General features: G+C 40.3%; 4 protein-coding genes across 7 annotated transcripts; 2 read left to right on the forward strand and 2 right to left on the reverse strand.

The window, feature by feature from the left end:
- Positions 1-87: 87 nt before the first annotated feature.
- On the reverse strand, positions 88-5338 carry kctd10 (potassium channel tetramerization domain containing 10). Of its 2 annotated transcripts, none has more exons than XM_006784225.1 (7): positions 5261-5338; positions 3568-3781; positions 3306-3475; positions 1884-1970; positions 1727-1779; positions 1409-1604; positions 88-1308 (listed from the first exon to the last, which is right to left on the reverse strand). In XM_006784225.1, the coding sequence occupies exons 1-7, from the start codon at positions 5261-5263 to the stop codon at positions 1090-1092; spliced, it is 942 nt and encodes a 313-aa protein (XP_006784288.1). In that variant the 5' UTR covers positions 5264-5338; the 3' UTR covers positions 88-1089. The 2 variants fall into 2 exon arrangements, with proteins under 2 accessions (XP_006784288.1, XP_006784289.1); XM_006784226.2 differs by having other exon boundaries at positions 3568-3777; positions 5261-5325.
- Positions 5339-5638: 300 nt separating this feature from the next.
- ube3b (ubiquitin protein ligase E3B) lies at positions 5639-16175 on the forward strand. The gene is made up of 27 exons (XM_006784227.3): positions 5639-6165; positions 6297-6465; positions 6605-6722; positions 6931-6990; positions 7082-7186; positions 7285-7381; positions 7468-7553; positions 7667-7749; positions 7883-7988; positions 8083-8203; positions 8317-8494; positions 9869-10035; positions 10156-10323; positions 10411-10582; positions 10674-10792; positions 10876-10990; positions 11138-11237; positions 11314-11433; positions 11520-11696; positions 11805-11915; positions 12023-12160; positions 12268-12333; positions 12418-12476; positions 12614-12796; positions 12907-13018; positions 13118-13210; positions 13955-16175. The coding sequence occupies exons 2-27, from the start codon at positions 6305-6307 to the stop codon at positions 14144-14146; spliced, it is 3207 nt and encodes a 1068-aa protein (XP_006784290.1). The 5' UTR covers positions 5639-6165; positions 6297-6304; the 3' UTR covers positions 14147-16175.
- A 510-nt stretch (positions 16176-16685) lies between these two features.
- aldh3b4 (aldehyde dehydrogenase 3 family, member B4) lies at positions 16686-20355 on the forward strand. Of its 2 annotated transcripts, none has more exons than XM_087848707.1 (10): positions 16686-16809; positions 17272-17467; positions 17587-17697; positions 17952-18072; positions 18158-18243; positions 18734-18815; positions 18907-19296; positions 19386-19552; positions 19650-19749; positions 19863-20355. In XM_087848707.1, exons 1-10 carry the CDS (start codon positions 16757-16759, stop codon positions 20060-20062), a joined length of 1506 nt encoding a protein of 501 aa, XP_087704833.1. In that variant the 5' UTR covers positions 16686-16756; the 3' UTR covers positions 20063-20355. The 2 variants fall into 2 exon arrangements, with proteins under 2 accessions (XP_087704833.1, XP_087704831.1); XM_087848705.1 differs by lacking the exon at positions 16686-16809 and adding an exon at positions 17063-17160.
- On the reverse strand, positions 20263-22378 carry mmab (metabolism of cobalamin associated B). Of its 2 annotated transcripts, XM_006784228.2 has the most exons (9): positions 22194-22378; positions 21548-21606; positions 21363-21456; positions 21215-21272; positions 21045-21117; positions 20864-20961; positions 20721-20785; positions 20582-20641; positions 20263-20498 (listed from the first exon to the last, which is right to left on the reverse strand). In XM_006784228.2, the coding sequence occupies exons 1-9, from the start codon at positions 22304-22306 to the stop codon at positions 20414-20416; spliced, it is 705 nt and encodes a 234-aa protein (XP_006784291.2). In that variant the 5' UTR covers positions 22307-22378; the 3' UTR covers positions 20263-20413. The 2 variants fall into 2 exon arrangements, with proteins under 2 accessions (XP_006784291.2, XP_087704834.1); XM_087848708.1 differs by having other exon boundaries at positions 20721-20961.
- Positions 22379-22423: the final 45 nt, after the last annotated feature.

The raw sequence follows: 22423 nt of genomic DNA on the forward strand, positions 1-22423 counted from the left end.
TGCAATTCTAATTTTGAATAATGAAGCCATATGTATAATAAATTTGTACGTTCACTGATGTTGTAAATTAAAAGCAGCACAAAAGAATGTCTGTAGAAATTTATTTGTGATAAAGTGTGTATAAATATAAAACATACATTTATGTTTACTTCTGTACAGCAGACCTACAAGTACTGTGATTGTTAAACATATAACAACTTAAACCTATAGTGTGCAAACGGTACATTCTGTGATGAAGGCGATGATGAAAGACAGGTCTAATTTCTATCCCTGTTATAAGCTTGTAGACAGGGTTCCCTTCCTGCTAGAGTGATATCTAGTTACAGTCATTCACATCAACCTCAGCATCCATCATTCAATCAGCCCAGTACATTTAACACCTCAGGTCACAGCTCAAGTTCCCTCCACTGAAAATAATGGTTTGTTTAGTGGAGTGAAGGGAACTGCGTCAATGTTAGAACTAAATACGGCAGAAGTATTACAGGGAATATTGCTTCATCCACCTGTAATTTTTTTATTGTCTAATGATATAAAGAAAATATTCAGGTTTTGGAATTATAGACAGGCTACATTATAGCCTTGGTTAATATCGTCTAAGAGTAAAACAGTGCCACCGTGTGACTTCATTAAGTACAACACCCGGTTCATCCACTTGAGACTTTAAAATGTACCTTTTGGGACCACGGCAAAGAAAAAAACTATCTACATTACAAGCTGCTTCCATGATATAACTCGTCTTCTGCATGTAATTTAATTAGGACCTCCTTCTTCCTGCACTCAGTGATGAATGCAAGCATCCATGTTTATGAGCTTCTACACAGTAGCAGAAACAGTGATACAAGTTATCATGACCAACAAAAAGAGACAAAAAAACAAAACACAAGATGACAAAGAGGAAACTGGAGAAGAGGACTGCACACAATCACTTCACCACTACACACCGCTGTATGACACTCGTGTCATAATAATCCTCTGGGGAATGCTGGTAAAATATGAGGGAAGTAAATGAAGGAGGCGCTGGGTGTTGTAAGGCACAAACATAGTGCAAATACTGTCTGGGATCACAGGTTGACTGGTCCAAGTATAGGATCACTGGTGGTGGTGTGTACGGTCATCAGGTCGTTTGATATGAATCCTACGGACGCGCTCAATTCGTTCTCGCTCCTCATCCTCATCCAGGTGGTTAGATCGCCATGCAGGACCCCCTGTGGCCTCTAACAGAGCATTGTCTGGACCTCTGCCATCATGAGACTCATACAAAAGGATGTTGAGGGTCTCCTCATAGATTCGAGCCTCTGGGAATTCAACCTAGGAAAAAAGTAAAGTGTTACTCAAGAGACAGATTTATTTAGCCAAAATAACATAGCTCTATGCTTATGAAACTGCAAAGTACTCAAAGAATATTTACCTTTGTCTGCTTCTTTTCAGTGGCATAAACAATGGAAGTGCAACACACTTCAGCAATTTTACGCCCCTGCCCATAAAAAGACCAGCAACAGATCTCATCCCCAATCACGTCTTTGATGAAGAGCACTCGCCCATTGAACCGCAACGACAGTTTGTCAAAAAGCTCAATATTTTTTAGCATGTTGTCATCAGAATTGCTGTGGAGGAAAGAAAGTTAAAAGAGAGGTCACTTATTATGATAACTGACTTGAGTGTATGTAACGACTTGATTTTTTTTTTTTTTTAATCTAGACAAACTTGACCCCATGATCGGGCTCACCTGGTGTATGAATACTTGTTGTTGCTTCTGTTATACAGCAGTTTGACTGTTGGCTGTGAAGATAACCGAGTTAGTCTTTTAAAAAAAGAAAAATCTAAATGAAAAATGTCTTGATTCTAAATGAGTTGCTGCACATTATATTACAGACATAGCATACCTTATTTGAGGTAGCAATCAGCCTCTGCTCCTCTTTGGAGGATGTCATCAGAGGCACTTTACAAAGGGGTTCATATGTTTCCTTGTTCTGGAAAAAAGACATTTTCCCACTGAAAGCATTACACAAACACACAAAACTGCTGCATATTGTTAATTTCACAGGATCCCATTCTGTTGGTACAGACTTACGTGTGGAAAAAAAGAGAAACAAAAAAAACAAAAAAAGGATGAAAACTTTTATTAAATGTATTTTTTTCACGTGGAGCTGGACTCTCTAAAGGTGGTGTCAGAGAGGCAGATGTTGTTCAAGATAAGGACAATGCTGGGCAATGCCTCCCACCCACTGCATGACGTGATGGCCAATCACGGGAGCACGTTCAGTGAGAGACTAACAAATGCACCACTGAATGAAATGGTAAATGGCCTGTATTTATATAGCGCTTTACTAGTCCCTAAGGACCCCAAAGCGCTTTACATATCCAGTCATCCACCCATTCACACACACATTCACACACTGGTGATGGCAAGCTACATTGTAGCCACAGCGACCCTGGGGCGCACTGGGTGGCTGTGGCTGACAGAGGCGAGGCTGCCGGACACTGGTGCCACCGGGCCCTCTGACCACCACCAATAGGCAACAGGTGAAGTGTCTTGCCCACGGACACAACGACTGAGACTGTCCAAGCCGGGGCTCGAACCGGCAACCTTCCGATTACAAGGCGAACTCCCAACTCTTGAGCCATGATCGAAATTGTTCCTGCCTGTGACTCTTTCTATACAATTCCTCCATGAAAAGTACAGTACAAACTACAATAGTTCCACACTCTTATTATAACATCCTCTACAGAGAAAATTACACTTAATATTATAAGAAGGGAACCTCACTGCCAACTATAAATTTTTAATCTTGTGTGATATACTGTAATATTTATAATTAGAACTATGTGTATTTATTAGAGCTATTTTGTTATATTTTATAACTTTGTTATAAAATATAACAATATATATCATTAGTGATGCCTGTGGACACCTGTTATTAGATACCAAAAAAGCTGCTGTCAAAAAGCATTTTAATAAATATTTCTGCTGCTGCTGTTTCCAGATAAAAATGAAAACAGATTTTGACTTGTAATTTTTGTTTGGTTAATTGGGTTTTTGTTTATAACACTTAATTTCATTCTTTAAAATACACAGACTAATGCTAGTCACATTTATGACTGCATTAAAAAGCAAAAAAAGACAACAGAACATTCATGGGAAAAGGGAGCTAATGAAGATTATGGTGGGAACATAGCATGTTTAACATAAAGAGAATGTAGATTCCAAAATGTAAATTTAGTAATTTTAAATGTATCAATGACTTTGCTGAAACTTAGTTACTTAACATTTACTCCAAAGGTAAGCAACTTTGTAATGATTGTACCTGCAAGGCAGCTGTGCATTCATCGGCAAGGCCTTGGACAAGATAATACTTGGCCTCAGCAAGGAGCTCCTCGGTTTCCCGTCGACTGTCTGGGAGTGGGACTGCGCCATCTCTAAGGTAGTTAAGGATTGTTCCAAAATGTTTCCCACACCGATCAATCAGGATCCAACCTATATGTATCAAATGCCAAAACATCAGTAACAGTTTAACTGCAGTGATGGAATAATTGCTGCATATGATCAAGGTTTTACTAACAGCTCACCTTCACTATCTGTGAGGACCTCCATTCTCCCACTGAACATTGCTTTGAGCATTGTGTCCTGTTTAGTTAGTGTCTGCATTGTAGTGTAGTACAGTGCGCCACCCACATTCAACTTCACATATTTTGAGCTGGGGCTGGAGCTTTTGAAGGACGTAGTCCGGGTTGTAGCTGCCGGCACTGGCGAGCTCACCACGCTCTCTCCTGACATCTCTTCCTAGAACAATACAAAATACAACAAAGTCACACATGGATATCCGTGGATTAGGCAATGAACTGTTACATTTTAATTATTGAATGTTCATTGTTTCTTTATTTTTTTCTAAAGGTGGTAACAGTAACACCAAACAGCACCTTAAATGGCTAAGACAAATGAGTAATATCAGACTACATATACAATTGGAAAGATCAGTTTAATGGTAGTATTATTCTAACATGTCCTGACAGTATGAACCTACAGATTGCTTCTGATTTAAGAATCAGGATGACGAAGAAAAGCAAAATTATATTTACAGTGCCCCATTTATTGTTCTGGCAATGCACTCTGATATCTGAGAGCTAACAACTCTCAAAACCTGGAGAAAAGTAGTAGCCTTCTTAAGGGAGTAATGTAGGAAAATGCATAAACATAAACACATGAAAAATCTGTATCAGTGAAGTGCTTACTTCCTTTGCTCATCTGCTAAGCTCCGTGTTCATAATCTAGATGTTATATTTGATTATTCTCTGGACTTTCATTTGCATGTCTAATCTATTTTATGGTCTTGTTTCTTTCATTTAAAGTAACATTTCGAAATCATCTCTAAAGCTAAACAGGAGAAAATTTTTCATCCATTTGATTCATCATGCCTATACTGTAATGCCCTGCTTACCATCTTATATAAATCAACTCTATCACACCTCCAAACAATAGAAGATACTGCAGCCATTCCTCTTAACACATCCAAGTAAGCAAGCTCACATTACCACTTTTATAGTTTCTCTATTGGCACCCAGTTGACTTCGAAACTCGTTTAAAAGTCTCAGTTGCATACAGAGCACTAAATGGAGAAGTTCGAGACTATTTATCTCAGCTTCTTACTAAAGATCCTGTAGGCTTAAAATGTATTGGTTGTCCCTCGTACAAGACTGGAGACAATAGGGTGGTTGCGGGAACTGAGCCTTGTGGCATCACTCCAGCTAGCATTATCTGACTTTCTTTTAGAAAGCGATTTTCAGGGGCTTACTTTTGAAATTTTTAATTATTACTACAGTTTTTACTACGTGTTTTTGTTCATTTGTCTCGTTGTTTACTTTTTAATTTTCTACGTAGTTTAAAGGGAATGAGGGTGTGTGACATCATTTGACAGAAGCCCATGCATTGTCTTTTAATTTCTCAGCTATGAACACGCACTTTTGTTATATATCTAATATGCATTTAACTACATTACTATAAAGCGTCATTAAATTTATACGGACTTTCGGAGTTGTTTCCAGTCAAACACTGGGCCGTATCCTTTAATCCAGCGAGTACAATTTTCATTTTAGCCAGCCCGGCTAATGAGCTAGTTAGCATTAAATAAAGTTATCGACATTGTTTTAAACCAACCAAAACATGATATACTACAACACGAACCATAAAATAGCATTCTTTATATTATATCGACAGCATGTCTATTAAATTAAAGAACAAAAACAGAAAAACGACCATATTTACCATAGAACCCACAGCAAACTTCGTAATTGTAGCTTGCTAACGTCAGTCAGCTAACACCCACTTCCTTCCGGTGCACTGCTGCGCAGTTATTAAAATGACGTCAACCGTCCGGAGTTGTGTTTAAAGGGGCAGGTGACATTTTTATGTTAAAGTGCAAAAGTGTCCCGGCAGTGATAAATGATAAATAAATAAAAACGCAGTAGTTTCCCTCAGCTCGCGTTACATCCCATCCGTTATACCCTAATATTGTTACTCGCATATTTGAAAAAAACCCAAAACGTTTTAATTACATTAAAATATTTCCGCTTTTTAAGGGGTAACAGGGATAATAGTCCCCCCTCCACCCACTCAGCATACTGGGTTGTAGCTTTATTCAACGCCAGAAATACAAAGTCGCTGTTGTCACAATACCACCCAAGATAGCTTGCCACATAGCAGACATTTTATTAATACCGACTCTCGAATCGCGAGTTATAATTGGAGACAAACGCTACCCGGACTCATTTAATGCGACACAGGGGATTAATGGCTGCAGTCAATGTACTGATCTCCTCTCATTGTTTACATTTCGAAACGGTGTGTTCGCGGCGTTTGCGAGACTGTCATTGACATGAGATAAAATCTAAGCCCGCTGTGATGAGAAATATCTCGAAATTGATGTGAATAAATTCACCCGGATCCGTATTAATCCAGCAAGTAGCTAACTAGCCCTATGTGCTAACCAGCACTGCTCGATTTTTACTGTTTCGCTCCGGAGATGGCAAGTTAGCCTCCTTTTTAAATAAATAAATAAATAAATTTGCTCTTCTCCTACATGGATCTCATGGACACCCAAATGACTGAGGAGCTATAGCGGAAGGTGAGCCCAAAGGACAGACAAAATCCTCTGAACTTAACTGTCGCAGGTAAGTTTACTGAAAACAACATAGATGTTGTCTTATCACAGACTTCCTAAAGAGCGGATGTTTTCGCTGGTACCACTGCCAAAATGCCAAGTTGTCGGTCGGTCAAGCGATTTTGAATAATTTCTTCCCAGGGTGCACGATGTTTAGTGTACCTCAAAGCTCCAAGTCCGAGTTCCTGGACAAAGCCAGGCAGGCCAGAGAGGAGAGAAAGGGGCAGAAGGAGAAGGAGAGAGCAGCAATTATCATTCAAGCTCTGGTCAGAAGATTTATATGTCGCTGCAGGCTCCAGAAGCAAATAAGGTGATCACTGGTTTCTTGTTGCAGATTTCTTAGAAAACTGTGATTTAAAGAGCTTGGTTCACTGCTTTTACCATAGATGCAATGAGTGAATATTATATTCATTGCGTGTGTGTGTGTGTTTCCCCTCTTCTCTAAACAGGAAAGAGATTGATGACTACTTTCAAGCTTCTGAAACTGGGACATCTAAAAGAAATGCACTTTCAATTTTCAAAATTGCCCGCAAATTACTATTCATATATTGCCAAGAGGATAAGATGGTGAGTTACCAGCTATACAAGTATTTAAATCAATATGTTAATAATAACCATTGTCAAATAGCTGGTAAAAGTAAGTTGAGTTTCATATCTGCACTTACCATTATTGACACTTTTGACAGACCCTTGAGGGTTCTGTAAACTTAGCAGTAGTAGTTTATATACATGTCATTTGCTCGGCAATTCAAGTGGCTCTTATTTTGTTTTTCAGAGGTTTGAGAAGCTCTGTCGTGCTATCCTAGCCAGCATGGAGGTGGAAAATGAACCTAAGGTAAACATGCATGCGTTTAAAGTCTCTTCATGCTGAACACTTTTTCAATCATATTCTCATCTTAATGGCTTTTTGGCTGTTTGGCCCTCAGGTGTGGTATGTTTCCTTGGCTCTGTCCAAAGACCTCACTATTCCCTGGCTCAAACAGATAAAAGATGTGCTTTGGACTTGCTGTCAACTGCTGAAAAATTTAAAGGTTAATCTTAATTTAAAGCTCGAAAATAGGTTTTGATATTCATTTTATCACTATAAATGTGCAATAATAAAAATAACTGCATGTTTTGTGATTTCCAGCCTGACATACTTCAGGACAACAAACTGGTGACACTGTACCTCACCATGCTAGTAACCTTCACAGACACATCAACCTGGCGGATAGTCAGGGGAAAGGGTAAGCCTGAACTCGAGCTTTGGAAAATGTTTCATGGTCTTGCTTTTTGCAAGGAAGAAAAATATAATTTCCTCTGAATATTTTAGGTGAGGCTCTCAGGCCTGCTTTGACAAGGATTTGTGAAAATATTATGGGCCATCTCAATCAAAAGGGATTTTACTCAATACTGCAGGTTCAGTATTACGAATCATTTGCTCATTTTTATAAAGATATGCGTTGAAATAGTGTGACATTGCCTTTCTTCTGAAATGCAAGGCTCACTGTATGTCAGCTTTTCTTCTTTAGATCTTGCTGACCAATGGCTTGGCTCGTTCTAAACCGTCTCTGTCCAAAGGCACTCTGACAGCCATTTTCACTTTGTCATTAAGGTAAGCTAATATTTCAGCTTTAATTAAGTAGAGGAGACATGGTAATTGCTGTTGTGTTATGTCTGTTTGTTCTGTTTATAACTTATATTTTTGTTTTCAGGCTACGTTTGTAACTAAATCAAGTATTTTTCAGGCCCGTCATTGCTGCTCACTTTTCTGAGAATCTGCTGAGATCATTCCTCATCCACATCATGTCAGTCCCAGCCATCATAACCCACCTCAGTGGGCTTACTCCAGAGGTGAAAGCACTGTGATGTGTGTTTTTCATTGCATAGTGAGACAATGTAATAAAATGTAAGGAAGTATTTATTAATATTTTCTTTGCCTTGACAGTGCATGGCATCTATCCAGACGCATGACCTGCTGCGGAAATTCATTCTGTTTCTCAGTAGAGAAGAACAGTGTTCGGATATCTGTGTGTGTCTTGAGGGCAGCCACACACTGTGTCTACTAGGTATAGTATTTTGGTTCAAAGAATTGTGCACATTCAGTCAGTTGCATCTTGTGTACAAATTAATAAACAACTAAGTTATATCTATTTAAATGTCTCCTTCTCATTTTTGATAGGAAACCTAATTCACTTAGGCTACCTTAATGAGAAAGTGCTTGAAGAGGAGGCCAACCACTTTGTGAAGGACCTGACTGACATGCTGTCCTACTGCCAGAGATATGTATCCCAGAAGAAGTCCAACCTAACTCACTGGCACCAAGTGCTGGGCTGGTTCTCGCAAACTGTGGACTATGGGTAAGTTAAATTCTTCATGTTTGTTTAAATCATATGAATCAGTTCATATTCACTTGGAATAGTGATTCCCAAAGCTTCAATTTAAAACTTAGACAGTGTATTAAGTTAACATATATGGCTGGCCCATTTCACATACCTAAGGAGGTATGGAGATGTCTAGAAGAAAGGGCACTGGACTTTTTAACCTGATTGTTTAAGACAATCTTGGAGAGTGAAAGGACACCTGAGTGAAGTGCAATGGAGAACCGATTTTCAAGGACAAAGGTGCAAAGTTGTAGCAACAACAGAGGGATAGAGTTGATGAGCCGTGGCATGAATATGTGGGAAAAAGATGTTGAAGCTAGTTTAAGAAGAGCCATGATGATCAACGAGCAGCAGTATGGCTTCATGCTGAGAAAGAGCACTTTCCCTTTATGTGATTAATACATTATGTATATAGTCCGTGAAGAAAATAAACATGAAACAATCTATCATACACATGCAATGTTTGCTTTGAAAGTGTTGATGGTGAAGTATAGAGAAGATCAGAAAGAGTTGTGCTTTGTTTTTGTGGATCTGGAGAAATCATATAATAGGGTACCAAGAGAGGAAATGTAGTACTGCACGAAGAAATCAGAATAGGCAGAGAGGTATATGAGGGTGGTGCAGTGGTGAGGCGAGTGGTAGGAGTTACAGATCGGTTCAAAGTAGGAGTGGGATTCGGTCTGGCACAGGAATCCCAGAATCTGAGCCTTTTCTGGTTTGCGGTGGTGATGGATGGACTGACAGATAATCTCTGGCAAGAGTCTGCATGATGTTTGAAGATGGCATTGTGATCTGTAGTGAGTGCAGGGAGACAGGTGGTAAGATGAAGCTACAAGAAGTAGAGATAGTGAAGCTAAGTTTAAATACGTGGGTTCAACCATCCAACGAGAAAGCAGGTGAAGCTGGAGGTGACAGAGTTGAAGATATTAAATTTAAATTGGGAGTGACCAGGATAGAGAAGATTAGAGGGACAAGTCAGGTAGAGCAGTTTGGAGAAAGGCAGGGCTGAGGTGGTTTGGAAGCGTGCAGAAGAGGGATAGTAGATACACAGGACAAAGGATGGTAAAGATGGAGCTGCCAGGCAGGAGGAAAAGAGGAACATCGCAAAGAAGATTCATGGATGTCATGAAGGAGGACGAGTTGAGGGTTGGTGTGACAGAGGAGGATACTCGAGATAGGGTGAGATGGAGGTAGATGATCTGCTTTGTCGACCCTTGAAGCGAGCAACCAAAAGAAGAAGAAAATATGTCTACATGTTTGTATTCTTGCATACTTTCACTTTTCTTTTGCTAAAATGGTGTACTTAACTATTTTCTCCCACCTGCCTTATTTGTCTTCTGTTCTCTGCAGTCTCAATGAGTCAATGCCCTTGGTAACAAAACAGCTTCAGCACCTGTGGGGCGTGCCTGTTATTAGAACTCTTTTCAGTGACGTCCTTTCTAAAAAGCTGGAGAGTCAGGAGCCCACTCCCCCACCACCACAACCTAGCACTTCACAAAATAACCTACCAGTTAAAAGTAAGTTCCTAAGTTCTGTTGTGATATTTTTAAATAAGCACAATGTTTGTTTGTTTTTTAATAAAGGTTTTGAATACTTTTTGAACTCCTGTGTCTCTGTTTTTTTTTTTTTTTTTAAAGACCTTTTCAAACGAGCATTTCAGAAGTCAGCCTCCGTGCGTAACATCCTGAAACCAGTCGGAGGGAAGCGGGTCGACTCAGCTGAAGTTCAGAAAGTGTGCAGCATCTGTGTGCTCTACCAGACCGCACTGTCTACACTGACGCAAATACGCCTCCAGATACTCACTGGTCAGTCCAAAGATCTGGTATTTTATCTAAACTTGAAAGTACGAAGGATACAATACTCAGTCTCTGCTTATTCTGTTTTTTTTAAAGGTCTTACACATCTTGATGACCTTTTGCCCAAACTTTGGGCTTTCATCTGTGAGCTGGGTCCTCAGGGAGGCCTCAAACTCTTCATGGAGTGTCTGAACAATGACACTGAAGAGTCAAAACAGCTCCTTGCTATGCTCATGCTCTTCTGTGACTGCTCGCGGCACCTTATCACGTAATTTCACAGATTATTTATTTACTTTCATTAGCCATGCTTTCTAAAAGGTGGTTGCAGCATTTTATGACACACCTTCAATGTGTTACAGAATTCTGGATGACATTGAAGTATATGAAGAACAAACGTCCTTCAAGATAGAGGAACTCGTTACTATCTCCTCTTTTCTGAACACATTTGTGTACAAGATGATATGGGATGGCATCTTGGGTGAGTGCGGTGTCACAATGGCACCTGTTACGCAGGTCATGCTTTCTTATTGAAACGTCTGTTGTGTATTTTGTGTTTAATAGAAAACGCAAAGGGAGAGAAACTGGAGTTGTTCCACAGCGTTCATGGCTGGCTGATGGTGCTTTATGAGCGAGACTGCAGGCGAAGGTTCACTCCTGACGACCACTGGCTGCGCAAGTAAATACAAACAGCATGAATAGCCTTGTGTTTCAGAATGACATGTTTACGTGATATATATATATATATATATATATATATATATATATATATACATATACATTTTTTTATAAGCACATCTTTACATGTTGCTGCTGTTGCATTCAGGGATCTAAAGCCTAGCCTGTTGTTCCAAGAGTTGGAGAAAGGCAAGAAGAGAGCGCAGCTTTTACTCCAGTACATCCCACACGTTATCCCACATAAAAATGTGAGTAAATGGAATTCTTTCATTTATAGCAGTGAGAGGGGGGTCAGTTGTGTAATTATTTTTTCTCTCAATTTAGAGGGTGCTGCTGTTCAGGAACATTGTTACGAAGGAGAAAGAAAGCTTAGGACTGGTGGAAACGAGCTCTGCTTCGCCGCATGTCACCCATATTACCATTCGGCGCTCGCGGATGTTAGAGGTATGGCTTCAGCCAGTCAAATAGATTTACTTGGACGAAAGCAAATATATTGTTCCTTAATAAAACCAGGATTTCCCTGTCTTAAGGATGGATACGACCAACTGCGCCGGTTACCAGTGAATTCCATAAAAGGCGTAATTCGGGTGAAGTTTGTGAACGACCTGGGTGTGGATGAGGCTGGAATCGACCAGGATGGTGTCTTCAAGGAGTTTTTAGAGGAGATCATTAAGAAAGTCTTTAATCCTGCTCTCAACCTCTTTAAGGTAACTCAAACAAATGGTTGACATTCTTCAAACATGAAGCCTTAAGTAGTGAAATTTCAGTGTGTTTTCTTTTTTTTCTGAATATGTTGTGATGATTGTTTGTTGTAGACCACAAGTGGAAACGAGAGGCTGTATCCTTCGCCCACGTCTTACATCCATGAGAATCATTTGCAGCTGTTTGAGTTTGTGGGGAAGATGCTCGGGAAAGCTGTATATGAGGTACGTGTCATGTCTAAAATATACCATGTCTGTAAGATCTTTGAATACATTTCAAACAAAATGTTTGGTTGAGCTTCAGTGTTTCACTGTCACTTCTGCCTATTCAGGGCATTGTTGTGGACGTCCCTTTTGCCTCGTTCTTCCTTAGCCAAGTCTTGGGTCACCACCACAGCACTTTCTACAGCTCCATTGATGAGCTTCCCTCACTGGATTCAGAGTTTTACAAGAACCTCACTTCCATTAAGGTAACTACACACACTTTTGACTTTGTCTTTTTTGCAATTTGCAGCTCACGTAGTTGTATTTCAGTGTCCGATATCCAGGGCATATTTCACTTCTGATTTGTTTTCAGCGCTATGATGGAGATGTAGGGGATCTGGGGCTGACATTATCCTATGATGAGGATGTTATGGGGCAGGTAAGGATGGGATATGTTTATACATTTTAATTTATAAATATACAAAATACATTAGTTAAGAGTTAACTGTATGTTTCATTGTAGCTTGTCTGTCATGAGTTGATACCTGGGGGAAAAACCATGCCAGTTACCAATGAAAACAAGTATGTGCATTTAAATTTGGTAAAACAATAAACGGATATGAAAGCACTTCATGTCTGAAATGTTGTTTTGTTGACTTTTTGTATTCTGTAGAATTCACCAGTTATCTTGATGATGTTATCTTTGTCATGTCCTGCAGAATCAGCTACATCCACCTCATGGCCCACTTCCGCATGCACACACAAATTAAGGAGCAGACAGCTGCTTTCATCCGAGGCTTCCGCAGCATCATTAATCCGGAGTGGTTGCACATGTTTTCCACCCCTGAGGTTCAGCGTCTCATTTCAGGAGATAATGCGGAGATTGATCTAGATGACCTAAAGTATGTACCAATTTACCTTTGTCTTTTTTTTTCGAATACGGAGGATGTCTTTTGCTTGTAGTACATGCTTTCTGTTTGTACAAACAGTTAAATATGTTCATCATTCTCAGGAAACACACGGTCTACTATGGAGGTTTTCACAGCAGCCATCGTGTCATCATCTGGCTGTGGGACATCCTGTCCAGTGATTTCAGTGCTGAGGAGAGGGCTATGTTCCTCAAAGTAAGGTGTCATTTGTTGAGCCGGATAATTTTTTTTTTATTGGGGCCACAATAGTTTAACAATTTATTATCTTTTTTTTTTTTTAATGTGTTTTCACAGTTTGTTACCAGCTGCTCAAGGCCACCTCTTCTAGGTTTTGCCTACCTCAAACCGCCTTTCTCCATCCGTTGTGTGGAAGTTTCAGATGATCAGGTAAGAAAAAAAGAGTTAGGAATATATATTTTTAGACACTAACACAGTATATAATACCACAGTTATATAACAAAAAGCAGTGCAAACTTTACACATTTCATTTTAGATAAAAGGTTAAAGGTAATAGAAAGACAGGACGGAAAAAGTAATGTAGAATCCCTGAAATGGCTTGTTATGTTAAGCAAACATCGTATATAAACAATAGTGAAGGTAGTGGGATGGTATTATATGACAGAAGAAAGAAAGAGCTGGATGAGCTCTGATGTGCACAATTAAAATCTAGAGAGGGCTACAATTTCTATTCAGATTCAGCCTGGAGAACCGAGGATAAGCAGACAGTTGCCTGAATCATTTACATTAATTAGATTATGTTCTTAGTGGGATCGCTGTATTTCATTTGCTGACGACAAAATTTAAGCTAACAAACACCAACTTCCCAGACAAATCATCACAAAGGAGGAAAGACATTGTTTGGTGATCTTAGCGAGTTTCAGCCGTGAAAGGTTCTCCATGAGCTGTTAAACATCAACATTTTATTTATGATTGTGTTTATTTGTCCTGATATATTTGATTGGAACTCCTGAAAATAAAGGACTGTGTATAAAGATGGCTGTCAAGCCTTCTGCTGTTGATTAAGTTAAACCTAAAGGTCTATACCAATATTATGTGCTGCTAGGTTAATTCCTGTGTTATGATTGTGTCCTTGTGTTCTGATGAATTTGACATTTTCTCCGATGTGTGTAGGACACTGGGGACACCCTCGGCAGTGTCCTCCGGGGCTTCTTCACCATCCGAAAGAGGGAGCCTGGTGGGCGACTTCCGACTTCATCTACATGTTTCAACCTGCTCAAGCTCCCCAACTACAGCAAGAAAAGCATCCTACGTGACAAGCTGCGCTACGCTATCAGTATGAACACAGGCTTTGAGCTCTCCTAACTCTGTTGCATCAGGACAATCTGCACAGGAGGGCTGTATTATACAGTCTGATACCAAGCAAGAGGCTCAGCTTACCTGCGTTGGAGCCTTTAACATCAAAGGGGCATCACTCAAACAAAACAGGACTCTTGAAGGACCCTTTACTTCTTTTTTTGTCTCTTTTATAATCTGGATGAGCTCTAAGGGAGTGAGCTCCAGTTAAGCTGTGTCTCCCATCAAAAGGGGGATGCTGTTTCTGCAGAACAATCCAATTTCTAACATCTTCCTCTCTCTTTTTACCCCTCCAGAAACTGAGTATACATGTTTCTCAGGCTTAACAGAATAATGAGTCTAACACTCCCACTTTAAGCGAACTGGAAAGCAATACAGAAGCAATGCAAGCCATTACACACATTGTCGATTCACTTGTGTAAAACTAAGCGATGCATTGTTACTTGTAAGCTTGCATTCCATTATCCCGGCACCCTTCAGCTTATATTGAATGAGTCTTAATGTGTCTTTCCTGAACATGATGCTTCTCGTATAAGTGGAAGACAAATCAATGTTTTGTGTTCAGTCTCCTTGAAGGAGTGGTGGCTCATAACGCCGATCCTGTCCGTTACGTTATGTCCCGTTTTTAAGGAAAATCGTTTTTGAGCTCTGTCCCTTTTCTCCCCACTAAAAGACACTGGGTCCACCTGAGAGAGACGTTGGCCTTCTGGTTTTCATGTTCCCAGTAGATCTTAAAAACCAACAATCTGCCTCAGTTCCAGTGCCGCAGCAAATAATCCCCTAAAAGGTTTGATCTTACTCTTCGATTTAAGAAAAAGAAAAGAAAGAAAGAAAGATGTCGTTTCTGTAGCATCAGTTACTTTTGACCAAAAGAACTGGAAATGTTTTGTCAGTATTTGTGTTTGCAGCTGTTCCATGTTGCACAACTTCCACCTTAAAAACACGAAGAAGAGCAAAGCAAACCAGTCTTCTTACTCTGTGTATCTAATGCTAGGGAAAAATAAATAATCTCACTACACCTTGGATTAATGCCGAGTGCCTCACGAATCGTCGTCACCTGTTGCTCACACGCTTGACTGTGTTTCAACCGTAACCAATAACCACGATTTGGAAACAAGCCATAGAAATGTGGGGGCTATGGTCCTGGATATATTCTCTGCTTATAGGAGCAACACAGAGCGGAACCACTGTAATACCACAACAACCGCGGAGGGCTTCACTACAATGCTCTGTGATCTCTGTGGACTTTTGAAGCCATGCGGAAAAGAATGATGTCATGGACTGGTTCGTCAACCAAATGCGACCGCTTGACTTGATGATGTTCCCTTGGAAACGTTGCACACAATTTTGCTGTTTGCGGCAGTTGGGAGGGAGGGGGAAAGGGACATGAGAGTGAATGTGACTTTATAAGCTTAAAAATTTTTACCTTACACAGGGTTCATTTACAGCAGAAAGTCCAGGCACAGACTTTTGGTTATTTGGAGAAAAAAAAAGGACTGCATCATTAAAAGCGATAGAAGAAGAAGGAAAAAAGTCTAATCTTAACAAAGTTCTTTATTATGCAAAAAAAAGTTTTTGTCATGAATGAAAATTGAGATTTTTGTTAATATGTAACCATGTTTCTAAGAAGTTATATGATGGCCACTAACTCGTGAAAAAAATAAGTGATTTATAATGAAAATGCAACCATTACATATATACACATAAGACTGGTTGTAATAAATTTATCTAATAATCTAATAATGATGTTAAAGGATGTTAAAATCAAACCTGACAAATCAGTTAAGGGGATCCTTAAAGTATTTGAGCAAGAACTGAAAGCACTGCAAATGGATTTATATGACACACTACTGCAACTGCTCACGAGTGCGTGTGTGTGGTAGTGTGCAAGAGTGGTGAAAGATACCTCACATGCTTGTCTGTCTCCCGATGAGGTGGCTCATCTGTTTAAATGATGTCAAGAGAAGACTTTGAGTGTACCAGTGATTGCTGATGCTGACTCTTTTAGTACAACAAATGAATAAATAAAAGGAAATTATCCCGGAAATGTTCTCAACCGCTCTTTTTAAGTTTTTTTTGTTCCCCCTTTCTCTTTTTAAAAGTGAATGTCTATGAATCTCGCTGCACTATAGTAAGGCGCATTATTGATTTAAAATATCCATGTAAGATTTGTCCATTTGTAAGATACCTCCTCCTGTAATGTTAAATAGTGTACTCGAGTGTTATATAAATCATTTGATCACAATTTGTGGGTTTTTTTTCATTCGTTAATTAGTTGATTACAAACACCTGTAGAGCGAGATCCTGTTTAGAAAAAAAGAAAAAGCAAACAGTGGAAACACGCATGGGCCCGAGACACAGGCCTTTGTAAAAGGCTGGTAATTCACAGAATGCATGAGACATTAACATCAGGCTGTGGGATTGGTACATTTTCTGGTTCCCTTGAATACCGTGGATGGGGGATTATCGTGTAAATACGCTCGTCTGAAGCAACTCTCTCTCGCGCTCTCTCTCTGATTGCACCGTGTGACCCTTCATGAGAGGTGAACGGTGCTGCTGGGAAAGCTGCTGGTCGTTTTTACTCCGGCTGCTGCCTGAGATTGAAGCTTCTCAATAACCATGAGCCGTCCTCCGAGTCCGACTCCAGCACGATGGTTTAAGGCGCTGCGCAGGTAAAAAATAAAAATAAGTGAAAAGACCTTTGTTTTGGCCTACTTGCGAGAAATTGAGACTTATTATTGCAAATGACCTTAGATTAGATACAGCTGTTCTGGGTGGCTCAGCTTAAGCGTTCAGCTTTGTTAGTTTTATGTGCATCACCTGACTGTATGCACTGCAGTTATTCGGATTTTCAGTATATGCCGGTGGGAGGCTCTTGCTGAGCGGGTGCACAAGCTTAACTTCACACTGGTTCATTCGGAAAGGCCAGCGGTAGAGATTTATTGACTGACACAGACAGACATGAGTGGAAAAGTAAAGGCGTGCTCTGCTTGTCAGAGACATGGACGGCTAACATGCAGAAGGTGCAATGATAAAAGTGTGTGTGTGTGTGTGTGTGTGTGTGTGTGTGTGGGGGGGGGGGGACTGATTGTGCGCATTCGCCTTGTGATGTTAAAACTAGCGTACTGTTTCAGGACCAGGCTCGGGGACTCCTGTCTGAAGACGTATCCGCTGGAAAGCGTGGATCTCCTGAGGAGGGCTAGAGTCGCCTTTCAAGCTGGACGTACCCTGAAGGAGAACTTCAGACTGGCTCAGCTGGAGGCTGTGGTGCAGATGCTGGAGGAACACGAGTGTGACTTTGTGGATGCACTTGGAAGGGACCTCCATAAGGTCAGGGCTGAAGCGGTCTTCCTGCAGGGTTGTTGTTTTTAATAGTGAGAACTAATGGTAGAGTCAAATGTGTTTCTTTTTTCTTTGACTTCATATTCGTCTACTCTGTTTTTAACCAGCCTCGGTTTGAAACGGTTGTGTCTGAACTGATCCTGGTCAAGAATGAGGCTCTATATGCTATTAACAACTTAAAGAAGTGGATGCAGCCACAGAAAGTGGAAAGGAACCTGGTAAGACTGTTTAAAGCATTTCTATCATGTTACTGGGATTAATCATGACCTTTTTCGAGAGAACATTCCACGTACTGCTACAAAGAAATGTATTGTGCTGAGCCCTGCAAAGCAGATTAAAACATAAGTTGCATTGCCCCTTTCTAAAGGAATAAAATGAGCTCATGTGGTTTTTCTGTTTGTGTCATGATGAACCTTACCAGCTTTTTACTTGTGCTATTTCACTTGTAATGTAATTTGTTCGGCCTGTGTAGTCCACCACACTGGACGACTGTCTGGTGATCAGTGAACCGCTGGGAGTGGTGCTTATCATTGGGACCTGGTGTAGTCCTGTACAAATGTGCCTTGTGCCACTGGTCGGGGCCATTGCAGCAGGTGCAGCCAGTATTATTTCCTCATTTAGTTCTCCTGCACTCAGGCTAACTGACAGCAACTGATGTTTTATTTTCCATTTGTGTAGGAAACTGTGCAATCATCAGCCCCTCCGAGTCTACTGTGCACACAACAGAGCTTCTCCATCGTCTAATTCCCTTCTACTTGGATAATGTGAGTAAGCTAGCATAAAGGGACTGATTTTTCCCTGCAAGAACTTACAGTATTCTTAAAATATCAAAGGCAATACTTTCTTTTTTTTTGCTCTGAAGCTGATTAGACTGCACACTATGAATTTTTACTTTACTTGCTTTAACATAAGAATAACTGACTTTGGCTGCTACAGTGAGAGTGAAACACTTCATAGTTTTAGCTTCCAGAATAATTTGACTCCTTTGTAAGAATCTGTTTGAGCAGGTACCCTTTTATTGGCCTGTAATCAAATGAGCTTTCATTTGGTGAGATTACACTTTGAGATACTTAAATCTGGCATTTCAGAATTGAGCACTTTGTCATCCATGACTGAATATCTGACTCACCAGTGATATTGCTTTTGTTTTTTTTGTTTGTTTGTGTGCTTTTAGTTTAGTTGAATTATAAGAGATGCTTGTTTGAAGAGGGGGAACAAAAGGAATTCTCATACAAAACTCTTGTTTTCCTCAAGGAATGCTTCCATGCGATTCTTGCAGGCATGAGTGACTTGCCTGAAGTGATTGAGCTCAAATTTGATCATGTTTTCTTTACAGGTAATTTTTATTAGTCATCCTTTAATTTAAAAAAAAAAAAAAAAGTGTTCTTTGAATTGTTCACTGTTTAAGCTTGGCTGTCACTCTGCAGGAAACAAAGAGGATGGAAGCAAAATTGCTCTGGCTGCTGCCCGCACACTCACACCCGTCACCTTGATTCTGGGAGGGAAGAACCCATGTTACGTGGACCAGCACTGTGACATTTCCACCACTGTGCAGCGCATTGCTTGGGCACGTTTTCATAATGCTGGACAGAGTTTGGTGGCTCCTGACTACATTTTATGCCACACAGATGTCAAAGCTCGGCTGGTGCAGGCCCTCAAGTGCTGCCTGATGGAGTTTTATGGCTCTAATCCCCAAGAGTCACGTAGCTTTGGCCGGATAGTCAATCTAGAGATCTTTAACCGTACTAGAGATATATTATGGAGATCTGGCAAGGTGGCTGTGGGTGGGCACGTGATAGAAGCAGAGAAATATATTGGTATGAAAAGCTGAATTCCTTGACACATATTGCACTTAATAGATTGCTTTAACATGGCTGTAATTTTATTTTATTTTTTAAATCTGAAGCTCCAACAGTTTTGACAGATGTGGCTGAATCAGACCCCGTCATGCAAAAGGAGATCTTTGGTCCAGTTCTTCCTATTTTGACTGTAGACAATGTGGATGAGGCTATTAGCTTTATCAATAAGCAAGAAAAGCCCCTCTGTGTGTATGCATATTCCACCAACGGCAAGGTAGGTCTACGAGGCAAATTGAAGGGGGGGGGGGACTGAAGCCAGAATTCATTGTGGGATTTATTCTGATCATTTGGTGGCTTTTCTGACACTGCAGGTGATTTCAAGACTCATGAGTGAGACCTGCAGTGGAAGCTTTTGCTCTAATGATTGCATCCTGCAGAGTGTGATGGTGGCTCTACCTTTTGGTGGAGTAGGTAAGTCTAAGCTGTAGTAGTATTGATGGTGGGACAGTCTGTAAGTGATCTGCCAGTCTGACCAACTGACCCCCCCCCCCCCCCCCTTTTTTTTTTTTCTTTTTTCTTTGAAGGTGCCAGTGGAATGGGTTCTTTCCATGGCCGCTACAGCTTTGATACCTTTTCTCACAAGAAATCCTGTCTGCTACGAAGCGCACGGTTTGAATGTGTGACCTACCTGCGCTATCCACCCTTCGATGACCGCAATCTGTCTCTAATGACATGGGCCAGCAGCCTTTCCCAGAAAAGCCAGGGCTGGTGCCAGATTATGTGACTGTGTGGGAGGGTAATGACAGCCATGCTGGAATGAAACAAACTGCCACTTTTGTTATGAGCAGGCCATGGAAGACAGAAGCGCATTATTATAGAACCAACAAGAATGGATTTCTATGGAGAAAATTGTTAACTGTATATTAACTTGTCTAAATGTATGTTTGAAACTTATAGAAAACGTATAGGACACAAATATTTTGGATGTACACTGTTTATTGTGACCTGTGATTTTTACATTAAATGTGGGGAAAATGCATTAAAATAAAAAATCTATGTATTGTATTTACAGTTTGAATAAAGTATATGCATCTCAAAAGGTAATGCTTTTATTTTAATCTTCATATGAGACTGGTCATTCTGGCCTCTTGTAGATTTTCTCTTCACTGCCCTCTTTCATAGATGCATATCTGGCGACTGTGAACAGGTAGTCACTTAACCTGAGTGGGAGGGAAAGGATATTTGTCAGCTATGTAGTAGAAGAAACGTTTCATATTTATTTTTTTAAAGGTACAACACTGACCTGTTCAAGAACTTGGCAACATCTGGATCTGCCTCGCCTGATCGCACAATTGGAGCAACGCTATGGGGAGGGGAACAGAACCAACTGCAGATTACTTCGTCATTCAGGACGACCTTACATAGATCATACTAAAACTAACCTGCGCTCTGCTCGCCGACAGACTGTCCGAGCTAAGTGCAAAGCTGCGCTGCTCTTCCCACCAGACTGTGGGGAAAAACAAAAAGGAGTATATATTAGTTCAACAGGGACACGCAAACATTTGTAAAAACGTGCGCAGCTTACTGGTAAAATGAAGCTGGTTAAAGGAGGGAGTTCTTCTGTAAACTCATCAATCCAGGTCTCCAAGTCCACAATTGGCTGTGCAATAAATTTTGTTCTCTCTTGCAAAAAACAGAATAAAGTGTGATCACATGTGACACAATAAATAAAAACAGACTGACTTGATTAGCCAAAGCTATCATACTTATATGGCTTTCTCTTGCAGATGATTGAGGGGTAGCAATGTTAGAGCCTACATCTTGTAACACGCACTGGATCTGTGGTGATAAAAGCCAAATGATGACAAACCTTATCTCTGAATTTATGGTGTAAGAACTGAAAGAAGTTAAGAAATGCAGTATGACAAAATCAAACCTTGTCCAATTGATGAGTGAATGTATGACGTTTATCGAGGCAAAACTCTCTCGCCAGCCTGTTAAAGTTAAGAATGTAACTTTAGACAAGGCATATCATAAAAAAAATGCTAAAATGACATGCCATATTTGAATTGTAGAAATGTTACCCTATAGCTGATGACAGCTCGTCTGTATTCCCCAAGGCTTCAAAAATGTGATCTTCTTTTGGCCTTCTTTCTCCTGTAAATGTGCTTGAGAAACCTAAGAAGGAATCAAGACAAAGTGTTTTAAAATATTGCTTATTCCAAAAGTACAGTGAGGTAGTGTTGTCTGAGTTATAATGATAAATAACCTTTGTCTCCTGTTTTGGTGTATATTTTGGGCACCCTGTTGTCTTCACCAGTGGCATAACTGTTTTGAAAAAGAGGGATATTAAAGGAAAGGTGTTTAAACATTTTTATATATTCACCAAACACTATATGAGGTACATCTTGCTTTAATCGAGTTGGTCCCCTCTCCTGTCTTCAGAACCTTAATTCTATGTGGCATAGATACAACAACAACAACACTCAGAGATTTTGATCTATATTAACATCACACAATGATGCAGATTTGTCAGCTGCACGTTCATGATGTCAATCTTCTGTTCAACCACATTTTAAAGGTGCTCTACTGGATTGAAATCTGGTGACTGCAGAGGGCATTTAAGTACAGTGAACTCATTGTTATGAGATTATTTGAGTGGTATGGCACATCAACTTATCCTGCTGGAAGAGGATCGGTACACTTTGGTCATAAAGGGATGTCATGGTCAACAACAATACAGTACCTAACAAAGTAGCCATTGAGTTTAATTCTGTTGTATTTTTAGGAACGATCTGTATGGCAGATGCCAACCAGCAGTTTTGCTAGTTACACAGACAGTTACATGAACAACACGAACAGAAGCACAACACTGTGCACACCACCGCTGACACAGGACTGTACAGTATAGCTACCTTCTGACTGAAAACAGGGTAAACAACGGTCTCTTTGTCCGATACTCGCTAATGAACCTGCATGTCCCTGGAACGCCGCGAAGGAGAGAATGTCTGAAAACAAACGATGTCATTTTTAGCTACAACACAGTAGCAACAGCAGCAAGGGTAAACGACAGAATTGTCTTTTTTGTCCATTCGTGGTGTCCGTAGTTCATAGGCGTTTCCATTTCATCGCATGATTGGCCAAC

Source organism: Neolamprologus brichardi, chromosome 12 (assembly GCF_056152115.1).
Source record: "Neolamprologus brichardi isolate AB-2024 chromosome 12, ASM5615211v1, whole genome shotgun sequence".
In the NCBI taxonomy this organism is placed as follows: domain Eukaryota; kingdom Metazoa; phylum Chordata; class Actinopteri; order Cichliformes; family Cichlidae; genus Neolamprologus; species Neolamprologus brichardi.